The 19,568-nt window shown below is 37.8% G+C and overlaps 1 protein-coding gene across 2 annotated transcripts in view; it reads right to left on the reverse strand.

Annotated features, from left to right (window-relative positions):
• Positions 1 to 2,451: 2,451 nt before the first annotated feature.
• Positions 2,452 to 19,568, reverse strand: part of DCP1A (decapping mRNA 1A) — a 30,049-nt gene continuing 12,932 nt past the window's right edge. For both annotated transcript variants that reach the window (XM_054076871.1, XM_054076870.1), the window contains exons 6-10: positions 17,472 to 17,591; positions 12,908 to 13,666; positions 10,491 to 10,556; positions 8,089 to 8,307; positions 2,452 to 6,539 (exon numbers count right to left, since the gene is read on the reverse strand). In XM_054076871.1, coding sequence (XP_053932846.1) covers positions 6,459 to 6,539; positions 8,089 to 8,307; positions 10,491 to 10,556; positions 12,908 to 13,666; positions 17,472 to 17,591 — 1,245 coding nt within the window. In that variant the 3' untranslated portion in view covers positions 2,452 to 6,458. The remainder of the gene's footprint in view (positions 6,540 to 8,088; positions 8,308 to 10,490; positions 10,557 to 12,907; positions 13,667 to 17,471; positions 17,592 to 19,568) is intronic.

The raw sequence follows: 19,568 nt of genomic DNA on the forward strand, positions 1-19,568 counted from the left end.
CCTTTTAAAGAACAGCTGTCTTAGAAGACCTTTGAGGAAGGAACTGTTCAACAATGGATGAAATGGATTTATGCCAAAGCATTCTCTAATTATACAGACCATTATGCAGCCCCAGCACTTCCCTCCACATGTGCAAAACCAGTGACTTCAGTTATATATGGAACAGATTGTTCAGTCAGTCTCCAGTAATAACATCATTTAATGTTATTTAGCTGCTAAAAAACCCAAAACCCCGAGATATCCAATTTCTGTGCAACATAGCATCAAGAACTGCATGAGATGATCCTATGTAGAGCACATAGGTATAGCGGAAGCGGTATAGGTGTAGTAGTAAGATCAGGCTGTCTTTTTTTTTGATCCAAAATGAAGCTACAGATGAGTTACACCGTGGTCCCAGGCTCAGTCAATCTACATTACCACCACACACAGTGGTTTCCCTCAGACAGCCACCCTCAAACCAGATTATTGACGTATGTTTATTTACAAGCCCTTATTAGAAGTACTCCATGCCCTTCTAACCAAGCCTTTGGGTTTTCTGCAAGGGCTTGTGATGTAGTAGGATTTTCCTATTTAATAATTGGAAAACAGAGATCTCTCCTTATAGTGAGTGCCTTGTGTCTCGCATCTTGAGGATTAAATCAGGAGCAGGGCTTGCTATAAACCACAAGAGTCTGTACACATCCGAATCCCGCAGGCTTTCATTTCACCCTTGTATCTCAATTCTTGTGGTAAATTTAAGAGAGCAGATGAGAACAGAAGCCAATTTACTCAATGTTTAAAAAGTCCAATGGGTCACCTGCTAAGCTTTTCCCATCCCTCTTATGAACCACAAGAAGTAAAGCAGGATATGCAAGCCATATGCTCTCTACATTAAAACCACAGAATTTTGACGACACAAGACAGGCTGGGAGATCTTTGTTCTGTAGATACTCTTAAATCTTCTTGACTTATTTATGAGGAGAATATAAACACAACTTGTGCATTTACATTACATACCTGCGTGCTTTCAAGTAAGGCCTGAGGGCAAATGCTTTCATTTCAGTCAGCAAATCCACCTTATTCCTTCGTGGTTTTATTTCCCAAGCTTGATTTTGGAAAATGGAGGTTCTTGAATTTTAAATAATGGATTATGATAAAAAGATTTTTAAAGGCCTGTTTAAAATGGAAGATAAAGGACAACCAGGTATGAGCAGCCTTGTTCTATGTAGCAGGTTTTAAGCTGTAATGTTAAGCCAGAAAGCAAAGATAAAAATCAGGCACTGCCAACTCCATTATGCTGCTTTATATCTGGAGGTTAAACAAGCCCATAGCAGATTTGGCAAGTTGCTGCCTCAAGAATTAGAGTAGGGAAATCCTGACTACCCAGTCTGTTTTTGAATACACCCTAAAACATTCTGGCTTCTTAGAGGCAAACCACATTTGAGCTTTCAGAAAACCCGAATCCCTGACTCATATCTTCAGAAGACATACAGCGGTACAGAAACAAAACTGTAACTTAGATTCTTCTGTGCTTCAGGAAATACTTTCACAGGCCACACCTGTCTCTCTACAACATTCCCTTTCACATTTACTGACACTCTTCCTACTCTCGTTTGATCCTCTGGAATCTTCTATTCACTGACCCTTTCCCTTTTGTTGAAAGTGCTTTTTAAGGAAAATGCAGCGACTGATAAAATTTTTCTCCCTTTCCTGCCCTCTTTCCCCATTGCTTTTTGAATCTAATTCAGTTTCATACAAAGAAGGATTCGAAGAGGAAGTGAAAAATAGTTGCATAACTGACAAAGATCAGCTTTACAGTTGACTGCCATATTTCAGTTACAGGTCTATCACTGAAGTTTAACTCTCCTAAAGTTCAGAAGTGAATCCCTCAATCAAAATGTGGAAGAGAAAAAACCCAGTTTACACCCGAAGTTGTGTGAAGACAGGAGAGAAAAAACCTTCACCTCTTTATTGGGCACCAAAAATAACTTTCACATTTTTTTCAACATAATTTCTAATCCTTTGCATTTCAAATTAGATCACTAAAGAGAAATTTATCTCAGCTATACAAGACTGTACTTAGTGATTTGATAGCATCCTGAGATGCAAGAGGGGATACTATAACAAAAGTGATGAGGAAAGGCATTAAAACCAGTTGCAGTTGTACTTATAAGACAGGGGATTTGCAGCTGCATTTCTTAATGTGAAAGGAAATCAGCCTGTTTATCAAATTCAAAATTGTAAGCCTACTTACAGCGATAGAGAGGACGGCCAGACGCTGTTACAAGTGACAGATGCTATTCTCAACTGTTCTCCCACGAGGCATGCTGCATTTTCTTTAATGAATAAATGCAATTTGGTTTTGCCCCCAGTATGAAGCAAAGAGTTTGAGTTTCTTTTCTGGAAAATATTAACCCTAAATAAAATCTGAACTTGTTCTTCTAGCAGGCTACTAAGGCTCTAGAAATAAAAGGAAACATGGGAAGGTTTTCGGAGGTGCTGAAACATTTGTTTTGAAATTTTATTACAAAAATATATTTGCAAACATACAAAATTTTGGATGAAAAATGCTCATTCTTAAACATTATGCAATAACTTAATAACTGCAAACATACATAGGTGCTATAAAATTCATACCATACCAAAAACGTTAATGATGCAGTATCTACATTTATTGACTTCCAATTATTCTCATTCCTGGTTTCCAAAAATCTTTCCTGAAGCCTCCCTTCCCCATAGTCTTCATACTGAAAGAACATGCAAATGGGTACAACTGGTGCATCCACAAGAGTGGTAAACTCAGAAATTACTAAAAGCACATAATGTACATAAAAACCCCCTAACTAACCATATGCCCATAGACGTAACAGATAAAAATAAATACACCACCAAATTAGAGATACAGCAATTTTTCCAACTTGAAGTGAAAGGAAGATATTGCATCTTAACATTTTCATAACGTTGCCAGACAAAACTGAGGTGATATATATTGCACACATTCCTCCCGTTAAGATATGCTGTACAAAGCAACCCCAAAACCTGGCAAAAAGAAGGCCGATTTGTTTAGAATATTTTTAAAAACAAGAAGTCTCAAAATAAGCTTTGTTTTCAAAAACATTTAGGAAATCATATCAGTGACTAAAGATGGCAAAATGGGTCTCAGAAATACACCAAAATGAAGCAATTAGAAATGCAAGCAAAAATCAGATACATCCAGCAGCATTTCAATTTATATGGAGTATTTATGCACAGAATGAAATATTTTATATGAAATCAAGACTGATCGCTTAATTTTTTTTAACTTTATTCAATCGTTCTGCAAATCTTGTTTAATTTGGAAAGATTAGCTGCTTCTAAGTTAACAGCTGTGAGGCACCTTTCATATAAACTTTGTATTATTAAATAACAGCAGATAAAAACTCTAACTACAAAACTGAGACTTCCGATTTTCCTGAACAACTCAGCAGCTGTAGGTTTTAAAACTGTCTTTGATTAGGTTTGAGCTTGGTTATTTTTTGTAGTTTTTTATTTTTTAAAGTGACATAACGCTAGCCACAAAACACATGCTTACATAATAAAATTAATTGGGGGAACTATAGTCTAAACTAATAAACTTGAAATCTCAGAACTAATAGGCAAAATCCCATTAAGCCAGTAGTTTTACATAATACAAAAATCACTTGCAGTGGTCACACTAATTTCCTGTGATGACCCATGGCAACTTCATCCACACCAGTTATCCCTGCGTGCGGCTAACAGGAATCAAGCACTTGGACAAGCTGCTCATTTTAGATTTATACAAAAAAGTTAAAATATTGAGGAAAAGAAGTTGTGAAGTAACATAGGCCACATTTTAAAAAAACCCCACAAAACAACAGAACTATTCCAATTCCATACTGTAGTTGAGGGTTTTATGATGCAACTTGTCATAACAGAGTTTATGTGCTAAACCTACTTTCCTGGCTTGTCATAAATCGCAACTGAGGTGACTGGGTGACACTGGGTTGGTTCCAGTGTCTGTTGGCTTCACGTAGAGAGCTCGGAATAAACCTCCAGGGGTTTAAGATGAATAACTTTGCTCATGGCAACAGTGTCTGCCTAGTAACTACAATGTCAACTCTGTTTCTTTTCCAATTCCTTTTGAGAGTGTCCAGGGGCAGAGTAAACCAATACTGTGTTACTACTGGTACACTACAAAACCAAAGTAAGGCTCTGCCAACTTCTTGTGGGAGCTCCTGGACAGCTAGAAACAGGTTAAAGATAATCAGGCCATAGAAACTCTCGTAACAGCACTGCTACTCTACACAGTATGACTTTTGTCCATTGTATATGACTGAAGAACTCAAAATACTACTCCTTCCTATCATTTCTATAGATCTTTGGATATGACTGCATTTAGCAAACAGTTCAAATACGCACCATCAGCTTCCAATATTTCAGTTCTTAGAAACTTTTATCCAATCTGCCTTTGAAGAAACCGGAAGCTGTGCATAAAAAAATGAGAAGTTATAGAATTCATCTTTGCTAAACCCACATAAAAAGTAAGTTCGTTTGGTTTAGGCTATCTGATTTTGTTCAGAGGAACTGCTCATTGGTTTGTCCCCATTAGTGATAATTTCTCTAAAAAACCCAACAAAGCTAATTAGACTATAGATCTAATTTGAATCTCATTGTTTATGCACATACACAGTATCAGAGCTCTAGAATTTATGTAGGAAGCTCCTATCTTCCTTAACAAGGCTGAGTTTATATTGCTGAATTCAAATGCTACCATTAAAGCCAAGGCATTTCTTGACATTAGCATCTTTCCCTGAATCTTGTGCATTTTTCTAAGAAAATACTAGATATTTCAACTGGAAACACTGAACTCAATGGCTGAGAAGAGCTTTTCAGAAGGCAGATAGTGCTAAATAAAATATATTTTCCAATAAAAAGCTATGAAAAAACCTAAATCAGATCAAATACATAAAAATGTAAATATTTGTATCTAAACATAGAGATTTGTGAACAAGTCACAATTAAATCACAATTACTAGCTTTCAATGAAACGACCATACATCTTGACTATGTCAAACTTAACCATTCCTTAGGACATACACACATACATTTATGTTGTAAGGAGCCACATATTTTTTCTTCATGTTTGAATAGTGCTTGAGGGAAAAGAAAGCAGCAGTGCATAATTCACTACAGATTATCTTTTTACTCAATCAATCAAAACTTTTCTAGTGGAAAAGCATCCTTTAAAACTACTATTGCTGGAGAAAGTTGGGACCTAAGTCTTTAATAAACAACCTTTGCATGCCCCTAAAAAAAATAAATACAAGCCATGGGCAAATCCACACAGCATCATAAGAAACTATAATTAGAAACTTCCTGATTTCAAGTGGGAAAGTATCCAGTTAAACTCCTACATCAGTGAATATTGAATTACTAAATCACATATAAGAAGTGTTAACATTTCAGTTGGATAAGTTTCAGAGTATGAAGTGTGTGCTAACAATGTGGGGAGAAGGCAACAGAAAAGCATGCATTTGTTCCCCATCTGCATAGTTTTCAACACTGCAGTTCCAATTCAAGGAGGAATGAAAGATAACTTATGACATGGTCCTTCCTTTAACTAAAGGACAAAGTATTTAAAATATCTCAAACATTGCTGAACAGGAAGGGGGTCTCTTCCAGTGGGGAATCTCCCAAGGACAAATTTAAAAGAAGTGAACTTTAACAGGCAACAAAACTCTTGTGTGCCTAAAGAAAAAAAATACAATCACTGAGGAACTTGCATATTTCAAATTTTGCTTATTTAGAGAAAATGGCCTTACGCACTTGGATACCTGTGGCATGTATGTGGATACATGGCAGCGATGCAGAAGCAAGTAAGATTAATGGACTCATTGAAAGATGAATTTATGTGCATTAGCTACAGACTGTCAATGTATTGGTCAAATCACATTTTTAAACCTTTTGTTAAAGATTTAGCTCCAAAGGCCTGGCTTCCAGATCTGTTCCTGCCCCACATCTGCCAACTTAATCACAAGGAATTTTACTCTCCTTTCCCTCAGTCCTTCAAACTGGAACTAGGTTCCCACAACCAAATTTTGCTTCTGGAGTGGTATAGTGTACTGTACTCCACATACTTGCTGGTTTAAATAGTATTGAGTCTGTAATCCTTGAAGAGTGAATACAGCTGGAAATCTAAGCCAGAGCAAACATTTTCAAATTCACTTAATGCTCATGAGAGCTCAAATGCAACTCAAGTACCCTCCCCAGTAAAAACAAAGGTTTGCTGGTGATGATCACAGTGAAAACCTAGATCACTTTTGAGAACATTACTTTCATAATATTTAAGGAAAAGTCTTTCCTAACAGGTTCAAATTCAAGACATTGAAAACTAAATATTCTTTTACAAAAATATTAGTTTTATAGATGAGGCATAATTATTTTTAAAATGAATATATTTTAAGTAGATTTAGATTCAGTTATAGCTTAATGTTGTCTGTGTTCTTGGTTAGGACTTGCAAGTAGACTTCATGAATAGTGCTGAGAAAACGGGAATCATTCTGCAGAAAAAAAAAAACCCAACCATTAGAAACATAGTAAAAAAAGATGCAAAAAAGTTTAATTTAATGCTATTTAAGCTGTGCATAAGGATTCCTTATAGCCCTGGCTTTCTGAGAGTTAAGAGAAGGGAACTAGCTGTGTCCTTGTAGGCTTTTTGTACAGCCTACATGGTTCAAAGTCTGAAAGACAGCTGAAGAGACCACTATGCACCCTGAATATTCAAACAAACAAAGGGGGATCCCTAGGTCAGTCTTGGCCACATAATTTCACCCCCCTCCGAAGTCCAAACCCTACTCTGAGACAGATTTACATCCTGTGTACAAGCTCCCTAAGAAAGTCTGCATGAGTGTCAGAAGTTATGTCGTTTCTGTCTGTCAGACCAGCCTGAACAGGGTTGTGCTGTGTCAGACAGGCATGACTGGGCAGTGAATTAGTTAGACAGTATTTAGTGATATTTCTTGAGTCCAATTCCTTCAAATTCAAGGTTTTCAAAACTGGCATCTAACCATCTAGCTTGAAGATGTGATATTCTTTTCACAATATCTGCACAGTGAATTTGATATCCTGCATGGAGTGCTGTGCAAGTACTCCCATGTTACAGCGTATGCCTATCACAGTCTTCATTCAGCTCTCTCTCTATACAAAGAGACGGCTGGAGACAAGCATTCCAACCAGCTCTCTAAATTCACAATTACATTCTTCACACTACTAGATGAGAATCAGTGCTTCATGTCTCTACTGAGAATAAGACTCCTGGCAGTTGAGCTCAACTGCAAGACTCAGAAGTAACTGAGTTTAAATCTTTAGAGAGAAATAACCATACATCCCAATATAGTAATGAGTTACACAAAAAGGAACATGGAGGTAAATCAGGCAGCCTCGCTAAAGACGGGATCCAGTACTGGCCCATTTTGGTCCTAACAATTTTATTGCTGAGCACTGTTATCTCTAGACTCACATAAGCTCTACTAACATCAGCATGGAGGGGACAAGAGAACCCCGAGTTAACAAAGAATGGTTTGTCATTCATGGCAATTTCACCATGATATTAGAGATCAAAATTATTTCAATGCACAGCTACTCCTAACATCCTAACTGAACTTTTTAGTCTCTAGAAAAAGCAGAACTAGCTTTGCAATTTCCATTTCAAAGACACAAACTTCAGTTAAAGATCAGGAACAGTTGAAAGGAAGTTGAAACAGCAAAACTTTCCTTGGGAAGTCAGGAACACTTAAAGACAACAAAACCACCCTCAAACCCATATGAGGGCTTCTACTAGTGCAACTTCTTCCTCACTTGTCCACAAATCCATATGGATGTAAAAGGACACATCCGATATACAGCTCTGACCTTCTAAGTCCTCCATATCGCAATCAAAAGGAGCAAGCTATGTGTACACTGTGGCACAATCTACCCTTTCCCACAGAAAAGAACAACTTTTGTAAAGTTTCAGGGCAAAAGGAGCTATAGGGGTGCAGAATTTCTCAGTAGTAGCTAATGCACTTTGAATCCCATCCCTTTAGAAGTTGAGCTCTGTAAAGACAGGACCTTTATTAGATGTATCAGTGCTTCTTGCAGCTGAGACCTACTGAGAACAGTAGGAGGTATAGTCTGAATTTCTGTTGTTCCAAGTGTTAAAGGTGAAGAAGAGTTTGTTTTATTCTCCATTTCAGTAGTTTTTGTAGCTGATTGCTGAAAAACACTAGGAGACAAGAGGATTGAAGGCGTTACTGTAGTTGTGGCTGTAACAAACGGTGGAGGTGCAACCTGGAAAAGAACACAAAATGAATAAGCATATGTCCAGTAAGAATGAATGCTGTTATAAAGGCTGGAGAGATAAGCATTAAATATAAAAGAAAATATAATATAAATATAAATATAAAGAAAATAAAGAAATTGTAGCCACTATTATTCAGTCAGATACTTCTTTGTTGACAGCAGCTATTCTGTAATATCTACCTATGAAGATTAATATCGGTAGTAATTCTCATTTTAGAAACTGAAAAAGGTAACAGTCTTCAATACTCTTGTATGCAAGACCCCCTCCCTCCTTGTGTGGTGACTACGTTACAAAATTTTTGAAACAATGTGTAGAATAAAGATGAATTTTTCACCCAGGTAATCAAAATAGCCTGTAGTTGTTTTGCAAAATCATTATTTTCCTTAGGAATTTACAGAGAGATGTGTCCTGCTTCCCTCGCGTCTGCTTCTATGATCTCCAACAAATACAATTCTAATTTGAAGTAAAGCATCTCAAAGATATTTAAAATGACTGATCAACTATAATTAAAGCATTGGAGTACTTGGAAGTAGTCTAAGTACACTTTCCCTTGGGGGGAGGGAGAACAGGAAAATTTTGAGGACTGTCTTCCTACTTCTTTCTTCCACAGGTCTGTGCCCATTTCATTACAGAAATGTACACACTGCCTTCGGTACTTTTCATTTTAAGCATAAATTGCAAATGCATAGGGATATTATATTTGCATAAAGTGGATGTGAACATCAGATTTGAGCAACTCCAACATCTCCTGATAACAACCATTATGACTCAGTATCACAGCCTACATCTTGCTCAGGCTTCCAGAATGACCAACATGGTGAAAAAAACCCAGAAAACAAGGAAGCCAATTAATTTCACTCACAAGAAAGCAAGCCTAAATGTGATATGTAAAGATGTTTGCTATGTCAGCAGAAAGAGTTCCCCTTGGATAGTCAAAAATCTTCAGAAGAAAAAGAACTACAAAGTTAATGCCTATACAATATCATCAACAACAGCAGAACTAGCAAATTGATTATGTTATAGTCAAAACTGCAAAGACTTACAGCGTGGGATTTCAGCTGAAGACAATGTGTTTAAACCAGCAAATGCAGTTTCCCACTCAGCACACATTTCTTAAAATTTCCAAATCCATGTAACATGCTTTTATTTAGATAATTATTTACTGATATGTCATGAACAGACTGTCTAGCTTATCTTACAGCTGGCCAGTAGCTAAAACAAGCATTTTACTTTAGGCAGGACCATTTTACTGCCTTCACAATCAGGTCTGGGCATGCTCCTAAAAATGCTTTTCTATAGTGCAAGTTGGACAAGAATGAGGCAATTTAACAGATGTGCAAAAGGACGAGATGGGTAAAGGAAGAATAGAATTAAATTACAGATTGTATCCTGAAAAGGATACATACCAAGAAATAAAAAACAGTTGCTAGAATCAGAAAGGTTTGAGTTGGAAGGGACATCAAAGATAACTCATTTCCAGCCTCTTCTGACATGGGCAGGGACCCATTCCACTGGATCAGGTTGCTCAAAGCCTCGAGTTTTTGAAGCCTTGACCATTACCAGTTATTTTTTTAACTACAACTTGAAATTTTATATTGAGATTATTTTAAACTACTATTCAAAGGCAGTTCTATTAAAGCTAAATCTGTATTTTGATCACTAAAATTGCTATTGAAGGTTAGCAGTAACTAATGCTTGTTATTCATTTCTTCCTCCACATTCCACTTTTTTCACTTGGTATTTTTTCATAACACACAAGGTATCTCAGGAAAACCAGAAGGGACAGCAAGGCAAGGATTGTATCTTAGGCCACTGGGATGCGTAAGGCTGGGCTAAGGTTAACAGACCCATCTGCGATGTTACAGCACTAGTACTGCTTGCTGACAAGATAACAAAAGAACAGGTCAAACGGTGCAAACAATGCAAGAGTCCAGATCAAAAAAAGTATTCTCATTTCTGCATTAGCACAAACGCTAAGAGGCACTGTACAAGAAAGGGTACTCAGCAGTCTACAGCAACTCCTCCTTGCTGCAGCACAGCCTGTTTCTGCTTCAAGCATGGTCAACGTGCAATGACTATGTGATACCAACTGCGCGTTACTACAGTTCTTTTCCCCCACCCTTTGTTTTTTTTCTTTGAAGAAACCCAAAAGAAGTATTTATTAACTTACTTGATTTGTTTTAGACAAAGTCTTTGGCTGTGGAAATACTTCTGATTCCCTGTTCTGTTGTACAGTCTAAATCAAAAAGAAAGCATAATTCACAAGTCAACACTCACAGCTCAATTTTCAGTGGGGCTTCTCTGTTTTTATGAAAGCAGAAAATACAAATTTCAACAGATTTTAGATGTAATCAAGTGCGTTTCGTAAAACTGATATAATCAATGGGAAGTTAGAAAAAGAGGAAAGATTTGTATTTATATTTTATGCTTTCACTATTGCAGCAAACCTGTAAAGCCATTACAAAACACTTCTGGAGAAAAACTACCGCAGTTTAAAAAAACATCTAAACATTACAAGACTGAAACTGGGAATAAAACAAATGCTACAGAGTAAAGAGTTCAGTATCTTGTAATCAGTTTGGTAAATTGCCAAGAAGTTTAAAGTCAGTGTTTTTCTCTAGAAGTTTTATCTAATTACCTCCATAAAAATAAATGCTGCTTTCTGCTAGAATTTCAGAAGTATTTTCTACCTTTGCAAACAACATCCAGATATTTCTTTGGTCAGATTTCAAGACTATAATAAAATAAAATTCAAGTATTATAAAACACAATAAACGACATGCAAATAAGGTACTGTAATAAATTCCTGTGGCATTCTTTGAAAGGCTTGTTGTAGCCGTTTGCAGTAACTCTTGGCAACACAACAGGAAAAAACCCTTCAGCACAGACAACACTTAGCTTATTTGAACTGGAAGAGAAACCACTCAGGGAGTTGATATCCTTAATGACAAAAATAAAATTAACTTTATGAGGTGGTGACAAGGACAAGATCAAATTCTTAAAGTCTAATTACACATAGGTTAAGAAGATTTTTGCTAGTTTAACAGTGTATTTGGAGTATGGAGAAGTCTGATGAAAATACGTACACACAGCAGACATGGGAGAAGTTAAAAAAAGGGTTCGAGATTGGCATATGTAGAGCTAATTCCCCAGGCTATCAAACAGACATTGAATAACTGCAGTCAAGGGCAGTTATGGATAAACTCAGCCAGATTTTCTAACTGCTCGAAGATGTTACAATTGTCAAGCAAAGGTTTAGAAGCACACGAAGGAAAAATACTACTCTGAATGTACAGTTCTTCAATACTAGATCAAGACTGCTGCTCAATGCTATACCAGGACATCCTCCCCCTCTGCAAAATGAATCAGTCCAAACACCTCAAAAAGGTGACCATTAGTAAAATAATGTTAGCGTGTAGCAGTCTCAGCCTTCTTGAAAACTTTCAACAGCAGCAGTAGATTAGAAATAAGGCAATTGGGGAAACAGCACAATAACACACATCCATTTCTTAAACATGAAGACAGGGATAATTCTTAAGATGGAAAAGCAACACTTAAGAAATACAGGGTATTCCAAAATAATGATTAATATGACTTACAGGCTGAAGAGTTGAGCTTTTGATTACATCTCTGTTACAAGTAAGTCATCGTCATGTGCACAGCAAAGGGCAGCAGCTGACCCAGAAAGGGCTACCCAAGACCTTGTTAAAACCCAGTGGCAAGTGCTGGATAATAATAAACATTAATAAATTCACGCAGATGTGACTGTAAGTAGTTTTGTCACCTCAGAGGTGAGCACTACAGAAACCTGCTCCCTTTGGAGATAAAAAGAAATCTAATAACCCAGACTCATTAGTGTCTTCACTACTGAGGTAGCCAATTATACAGCCGAACAACACTAATTGATAGAAAATGATTTAGAACACAAAGCCACACGCATAAGCCTTACAGACTAGCAGTGATATTTTCACCTAAACTCTCAAAACAAGTCTACTACTTTGGCTTATACTAAGGCAGAGACGACAGATTCTCCTCCAAGAAATAAAAAGTTCAAGAGGTCCTCTGTAAGCGACATTGGGGTAAAACAAACCAAGCGGTCAATTAAGCCAAAATAAATCAGTTTATAATTCATTTTACTTGATAACTAACAATATCTCAATGTACCCCATAGGTATCCCCAGCAGAAGGGGGTCAAAACTGAAGGTGTACAAAACATCCAAAGCAAAATAATCAGAAAAAGGAAGTTGTTAATTTTGAACCTTCAAAGAAGGTGCAGGCTTCCGTAGCATCAGCCCTTCTAACACTGACCAGTCTGTAACCTTCTGTCCCTTCTCAGATCATCAGCTCTTAGCAGTATTTTTCGGACACAAGTACAGATGAATTCTTTAGGACTTATTCATCCCCTAACAGCACCAGCTTGAAACACTTTCTCCTCTACAAACTGTTCTGTCCCTGAGAGTAGACACTAATGATATAATACTAACGGAAGCGGATTTCTAAGTTAGCAATTTGATCAATATCACAGTGAAAGTACATGTAGCCTAAGAACAGTTTAAAGCTTCATGGATATAAAAACCCACAGAATACCTGAAGGGGGGATAATATCTTGCTGTTCAAGGCTGATGGCTTACTGTGAGATTCTTTGAAGCTTTCTGGTGTTGCAAGTTGGCCAACTGAGGCAGAGATGTTTGGTGTTAAGGAAGTCTTAGCAAGAGACTGTTGCATTTGGTCATGTTGTGGAGTCAACCTGAGCTTCTGGAGAAGATCAACACTTGTATGGGATGTATTTGAGACAGTTCCTGTAGTTGCGGATGTCAAGGGTGCTATAAGCTGGCTTTGGCCAGACATCAGATTTTGTGGAGCATGGTTCACTTCAGATGGTGGCTGATTCACTAGAGGGGATATCTGCTTGGCAGCTTGCTGCATAACCTGCATTAGACTGGCTTTTTTTAGGCCAGGAAGCATCTGAGCAGCGGCAGCTTCCATTGTCGAGGCTGAATTAAGAACAGGGCTTAAACGAACTGAACAGCTTGAAACATTTTTTACATCAGGCTGGGAAACTGAAGCTGGAGGTATTAGCATAGGTGTCATACATTCCTGCTGATTCAAAGGATTGGCACTGGTTTTAATGCTGGGACTTTCAGGTTTCCCTAGCGATTGTTGTATTACTGCTGACTGGTCGAAAGAAAAAGGCAAGAGCAAATTGTGCTGCTCTCTGGCAGAAGTGTCAGTCTGCAACTTGTCCATTCTCTCTGGATTGGGATACGGAGCTGTGGGCTGTTCCTTTGGTACAGAGGTTCCAAATAGTTCCTCCAAAGTCAGATGCTTCTGCCTTGACTGAAATGGCTAGAAAGGAAAAGGAAGTTTTCAGTTTAGAAATATACATAGCACTGTGCACCTCACATGAACCTGTATAATTTCAAGATAGCTATGCAAGACGACTAGGTCAAATGTACTGAAAATAAGGTTTGGATATTGTGTGCCCTATTTTCAGGAATTTTGAAATTGATTTCATTTACAAGGAACATCCTGCCCACGTAAGCCCTTTCTCTACAGCCTTCTATGGACAGATTGCGCTAGCAGTAAAGAAGGGCAAATGCTATGAGTTCAGTCATTAAGGCGGCACCTGCCACTACCGATCAGCCCTACCTACACAATGCAGGGCGGAAAATAAACACCAACCACACATATTTAACAAAATCCACATAAAATTTACAGAGTTGGAACAATTAAATGGCCTAAAAGACAAGAATGGAAAGAAAAGCCTGAAGGCACACAACTGACATGCTTAGACAGTTCTTTTCACCCTTTTCATTAACAAAGCAGTGTATGTTAGAAGAGGTAAGAGAATCTGTACAAACATATGTACCTGCATCTCCTTGAAAAGTGTATATATACACACAGCTACATCTACCAGTCCTTTAGTCCCTCCCAAAAATATACATCTAGTCTGATTTGAAGGATATAATCTTCTTAATATTTTGCTGAAAATGTTTAAAAACATGTTTCACTAAAGAGAAAAGAAACAGCTATTAAACACCCCCAATCTCAAAATTCTCTGGTTATTTTTTTTTAGGTTGCACAGGACCAGAAGTTATGTAAAACAGCTGGACTAAAATACAACATTCTGTTCAGCAGCCTGAATGGCCCGCAGCACAATTCCAGTGTGCTCTGACGGTACGAATAAGCCAAGATGCTATTTTATGATGACAACTACTGAACCATGGCACTGCTATGCTAGCTCTAATTCAATTGCAGGGATGGCAGCAGTGAAGGTAGGGCAGTACAGGTAGCATGCAAACAGCCCAATAGAAGCCCTAGAGCTTGAAATGATACTGACTTTTGTTCAGGTTACTAATCTCTACTGCCATTGTCATTCGTTTTTAGCTAGCTTAAATTCAGGCACACTTCCATTTTGCAGCTGAGACATACACAAAGTTTATAAACTATATAAAAATTATGCTAGGAATTCTTCCTAGAATCCCATTCTTACTGTTCTGGAGAGCTGTCTTTGAACTGTAAAGACTCTGTTAAGAGAAAAATCACTATTCCATCTCATTTCAAACTCAGTTTTACACTTTGGTATGATGATGAATTGACGAGCTCTCCTTTCTTAATACATTGCAATATTCAAGTAATAAACAGAAATCTCTACCATACTCTGATCTGTCAGACCAGTCCCTTACGTGGATACAGTCTCAAATATGAAGTTAATTTCCAGCCTGAAGTATAGAACACAGCTTTTGCCTGCCCTGTCTCTGGCTGAGGTATATTTTATCATCAATTCAGTGTGTTATGAAGAGCCTTATCAGCACATGCTGCAAAAAGGCAACGTGATCACTTTACTTGACAGAAACAGAGTGCTGCTCAGAGGGCTTCTCCAGAAATGATTTCGGATACACTGAAACATGAATTGGCAGTCAGAGCTGTAACCATAAAGCTTAATTTCAGTATTCCGTCTCAGCCTTGCCAGTCACTGGCACAAAAGCATTTAGATACAGTTCATTTTCATTTTGAGCTGCCAAGATAAAAAACTTGAATTTCAGAATAGCACAGTCAGTCAATCAACATACAAGTATGACATTTTGGAGGGAATTTAGGAATTTCACTGTACTTATACGTACAGTATTTTTTAAGTCTCACTGGTCATTTGTTTCAATTAGATCAAAATTTAATTTTTATAGTTGGAATGTTTTTCCAGTAGTCTTCCTGTTGCCCACATTACTAAAAATGTGATTAAGCACAAACTAATTTGTGATATATTTGAACCCAGTTAACTAGCTTTACAGAATTACTATGACACCCAATTATTTTTTACCGATATTTCTGCAGCTATTACTTTAAATAGCGCAACAGAATTAAAAATATGCCATTTTGCCTGTTCTATAATTTGACTGTTTCCCTTAATTACTTCAGAGTAATTTGTTATAATCTTATTTTTCCAGTCTTTCCTTTACTAGTTATTTGGTTTCTGTTCTGCGCTGTCAGGTGGGGCACTTGAGCTGACTGTGCAGGGCCTACATGGAGTGACCCAAAAGGAAATATCTTCTTTTCAAACAAAGCCCCAAGCAACCCTGCTGCCAGGTCTCAAGATCAGGCATGCAGCAATCAGTGCTGGCTGCCAGGGGTCAATCCCTCATTGCTGCTGATCCAGAGTCAGAGGTGTTGCTGAGGGGGCAGAGGGGGGCTGCGAGAGCCAACAATCCCAGTGAACTCCCCCCCTTTCATTTTAATTCATTAACTGTTACTAACCCATGCCCTGAGAGCAGATTCCTCCTGTCCATACCATAGCTCCGATCTGTACTAGAAATCACTACTACAACAACAAAGTAAGTGTTTTGTTTACAACTACTAAATGCAAGGCTGCACACATTTCACTTTTCAGACAGGGCGGTTCCCTGCATCAGAAACCCCAGTGAACTGGTGGTCACTGCCAGGAGGGAAGGCAGTTGCCTGCAGTGGGGCATCTCCTGAGCAGAAACACCACTGCCCTTCCCTGCCCACCGGGTGGCACTGTAAGCAGCCCCAGGTCACTCACACCGGAGTATTTACCTACTCAAGCATTTATTTGTTTAAATTTCTCTCTAAGAAGCTATGAAGCAACAGCTTCCTGACCCAGAAACGCTTACTAGAATATGAAGCCAAAAATTGAACTATTACTACCTATTCCAGCCACGCCAGTGTGATACTAAGTACATCTTGACAAGTTTCCTCTGGTTCCAAGACAACATTTACACGAAGCAGAGCTTATTATCACTAGTATTTTTACTGTAGTTTAAATGTTAATTCCAAGAGTAACACCAAGCTTTAGAATTTGTAGATATTTGGATACATGCTGATTCAACATGTCGTGTCTGACGCTATAATTACCATAATTTGAGCAACATCCCTCCCCAACAACACTGAATTTTTTTTAACAAAGAAAAAACAACCAACCCCCAAACACCACTCCTCCCCAGCCTCCAACAAACCAAAACTCTGAAGCAAATCAACGCAAAACCACGTACGCTTTTTCCACAATGTCAATATGAAGGAATCAGTCAAGCTGACCAATACCACTATCGGTCACACAAGCAGAGGTTCAAGGCAAGCTACGGAAGTGTGGGAGAAGACAGGAAAATACATTTGCAGTTATGCCAAAGAGAAGAATGCTGCCATGACCGAAGCGCTTTCCATTTCTTGTCTAGCAATTCCCCATTCATTTAAGTAGCAGGATTGCAGCTATTGTTTTGACAGCAGCACAGATAAATCCTAAGTAAATGTCTCAAACACGAGAAAACAGGGCTCCAGCTAAAGAGTGAAAGACTCTCTACACAGCTAACTGGTGCCACATTCAGTGCAATAAAGTGGCAGAAGTAATTTTTTCTTGCTTCCTGGCTCTGCAAGTCATCCTGCACGTTACCATGAACTGACTTCTTCCAGAGTCACACCTGGCTATTCACAGTAGTGTGAACATGGCCTCATATTTTTAAATGCTTAAGTCAAAAAGCAGAATTTAAGATCCTGAAAGTCTTCAAACCCCTCAGCTTATACAAAGCGGGAATACATTCAGCAGACAATGCTGCAGGCATTCTAAGAAAAGAATATTTTGGTAGCAAGACAATGTGCTAAATGAAAAAAAGCACCTTATTTAGGTTTGGAGGAAACATACCTGCTCTTGCACTTGTAATAAAGTTTTTTCTTCTGAAGGCTCTGTGCTTTCTGGCTTCAGAGGATTTGCATTTTGCTGCATTCCAGAACTCGATATAATACTCAAGTCACTGATCTGATTCTGAAAAAGAAATAATTTACACAAATACATGAGTTTTAAGTCTACATTTATCCGCTACTACAATCTGGTTTACATGGCACTTTGACTGAAATACAGATGACGTACAGAGCACTGATTTCTGTAAGACACCGTTGAATTCACAAATTTTAAGGAAATAAAAGAAGCGTGACAACTGGCTTCATACTGTTTTCACTGAGAAACAAAACTAAAATAAGACAAGACAGGCTCTTCACATCCTTTACCTGCATCAGCTGCTAATAAGTAAGTTCGCTACACCTCATTAAGCCAAGCACCCAAACTAGAAACAACTTAGAAAAATAATCCTGTCAGCAATCATTCTAACTGGCTGGAAAGAGAACTTGTCACTGACTTATTTCCACCAGATTTAATTAACCATGTACATGTACTTTCAGAAGGTGTTAATTTGGTTTTCTGTGAACAAGGCGGAAAACTGACAAGAGTTGTGTTATGACAGACAGTGTGTTTAAGGATCAAATGAATTTTCATCTTTAATAAACATATACACATACATAAAAGTGAAAACAGAAACAGTATTATAGTTTAAAAAAATAAAACAGTGAAAACCCCTGATCTGTAGATCCCTGTAGCGTTCCATAGGGAAACTACACCTTATATACATCTGATATAGTTGCATACTAGCACAACACACGAAGACTGCTCTGCTCACCCACAGCAGCAAAATATAGGTTAAACTTTTTAGCAAAAAGTTAAAAAAATCTGAGCTTTCTTATTCTTTTATTTCCAAGTTCTAATTGAAAGCAGTAAATACAAAAAATCAAGGCACATATAGTCATTTAGGGACAGAGGCAAGAAGCAACTTTTCTCCTACCTTTCTAACTTTTAGCCACTAACATGAAGGTCAAAACTCTTTGTGCCTGAAATGCTGGATGTCTTGTGGTTACAAAAAAAAAAAAATCAGACAAAGCACTTGACTCGTCTCTAGAAAATGAGCTGCTTTATGTTTCCATGCTCATACTAAAAACACATACACAAAACACCATGCTATAAAAAGCATCCATTCACTTCATTAAAAAAAAAAAAAAAATCTCAGAATTCATTCATTTTCACATATGGACTTGATATAGCGAGTACTTGAAGGATTAAGCTGATTTGGAATCCTAGATTAAATCACTCAGACCTTCATAAATCTCTTTTTCACTCTCTCTGCCCCCTTCTCATGCTGACACTCCGCCAATCTCATGTGGGCTGCCCACAAGGATTACTGTATGATCCATCTGGAATGTACCAGATAGATAAGTACTTGCTGCTCCTAAATACAAATTCATGTGTAATTACTGAGTGCCATAAAATAATATACACATAAAAAAATACATTAAAACAGGAAAGGTCTCTCAAGAAGCCATCTTCAAAACAAGCTGGTTACCTAATCACACGAACATTGACATATCTTGGCTACAAGAGTTCCAAAACTAATGTACCAGAGGTTTGCCGCTAAAGCTGAGATGGTTAACACAACATTCTCCAAAGGGGTTTGCTTGAAATGCGACTGACACTACTCAATTCTGTTTGTCTGGTAACTTCTAGACAACTACAATCATTCAGGCTATGGGATTATGTTCAACAGATTAAGTTTACAGCTCACATACACAAAATGGAAATGAAATAATTATTCTAGTTTAACCAGTGTTCTAAAAGCATCAAGAAAAACAAACACACACTCCCACTCCCCTCCAAAAAAACAAGATGAAGACACAACCTCCCCAGTTATACAGCAGCTCTGCCGTTGTCCATGTCCTGCATATTTCCCTACTGGCACCACAAAAACAGACTCTCCACCACAACATCTGCACATCACTGCCTGTTTATCAGTATTTTACTTCTCTACAGAGCTTCCTCTGTGATGCTTAGTAATTTTATTCCTAGCAAAACCTTTCCAGTACTGTCACATGAAAGAGATCTGAAAAGCAGGAGAGAAGAAGCTGGAATATCCTTCCT

Source organism: Cuculus canorus, chromosome 11 (genome assembly GCF_017976375.1).
Source record: "Cuculus canorus isolate bCucCan1 chromosome 11, bCucCan1.pri, whole genome shotgun sequence".
Lineage (NCBI taxonomy): Eukaryota > Metazoa > Chordata > Aves > Cuculiformes > Cuculidae > Cuculus > Cuculus canorus.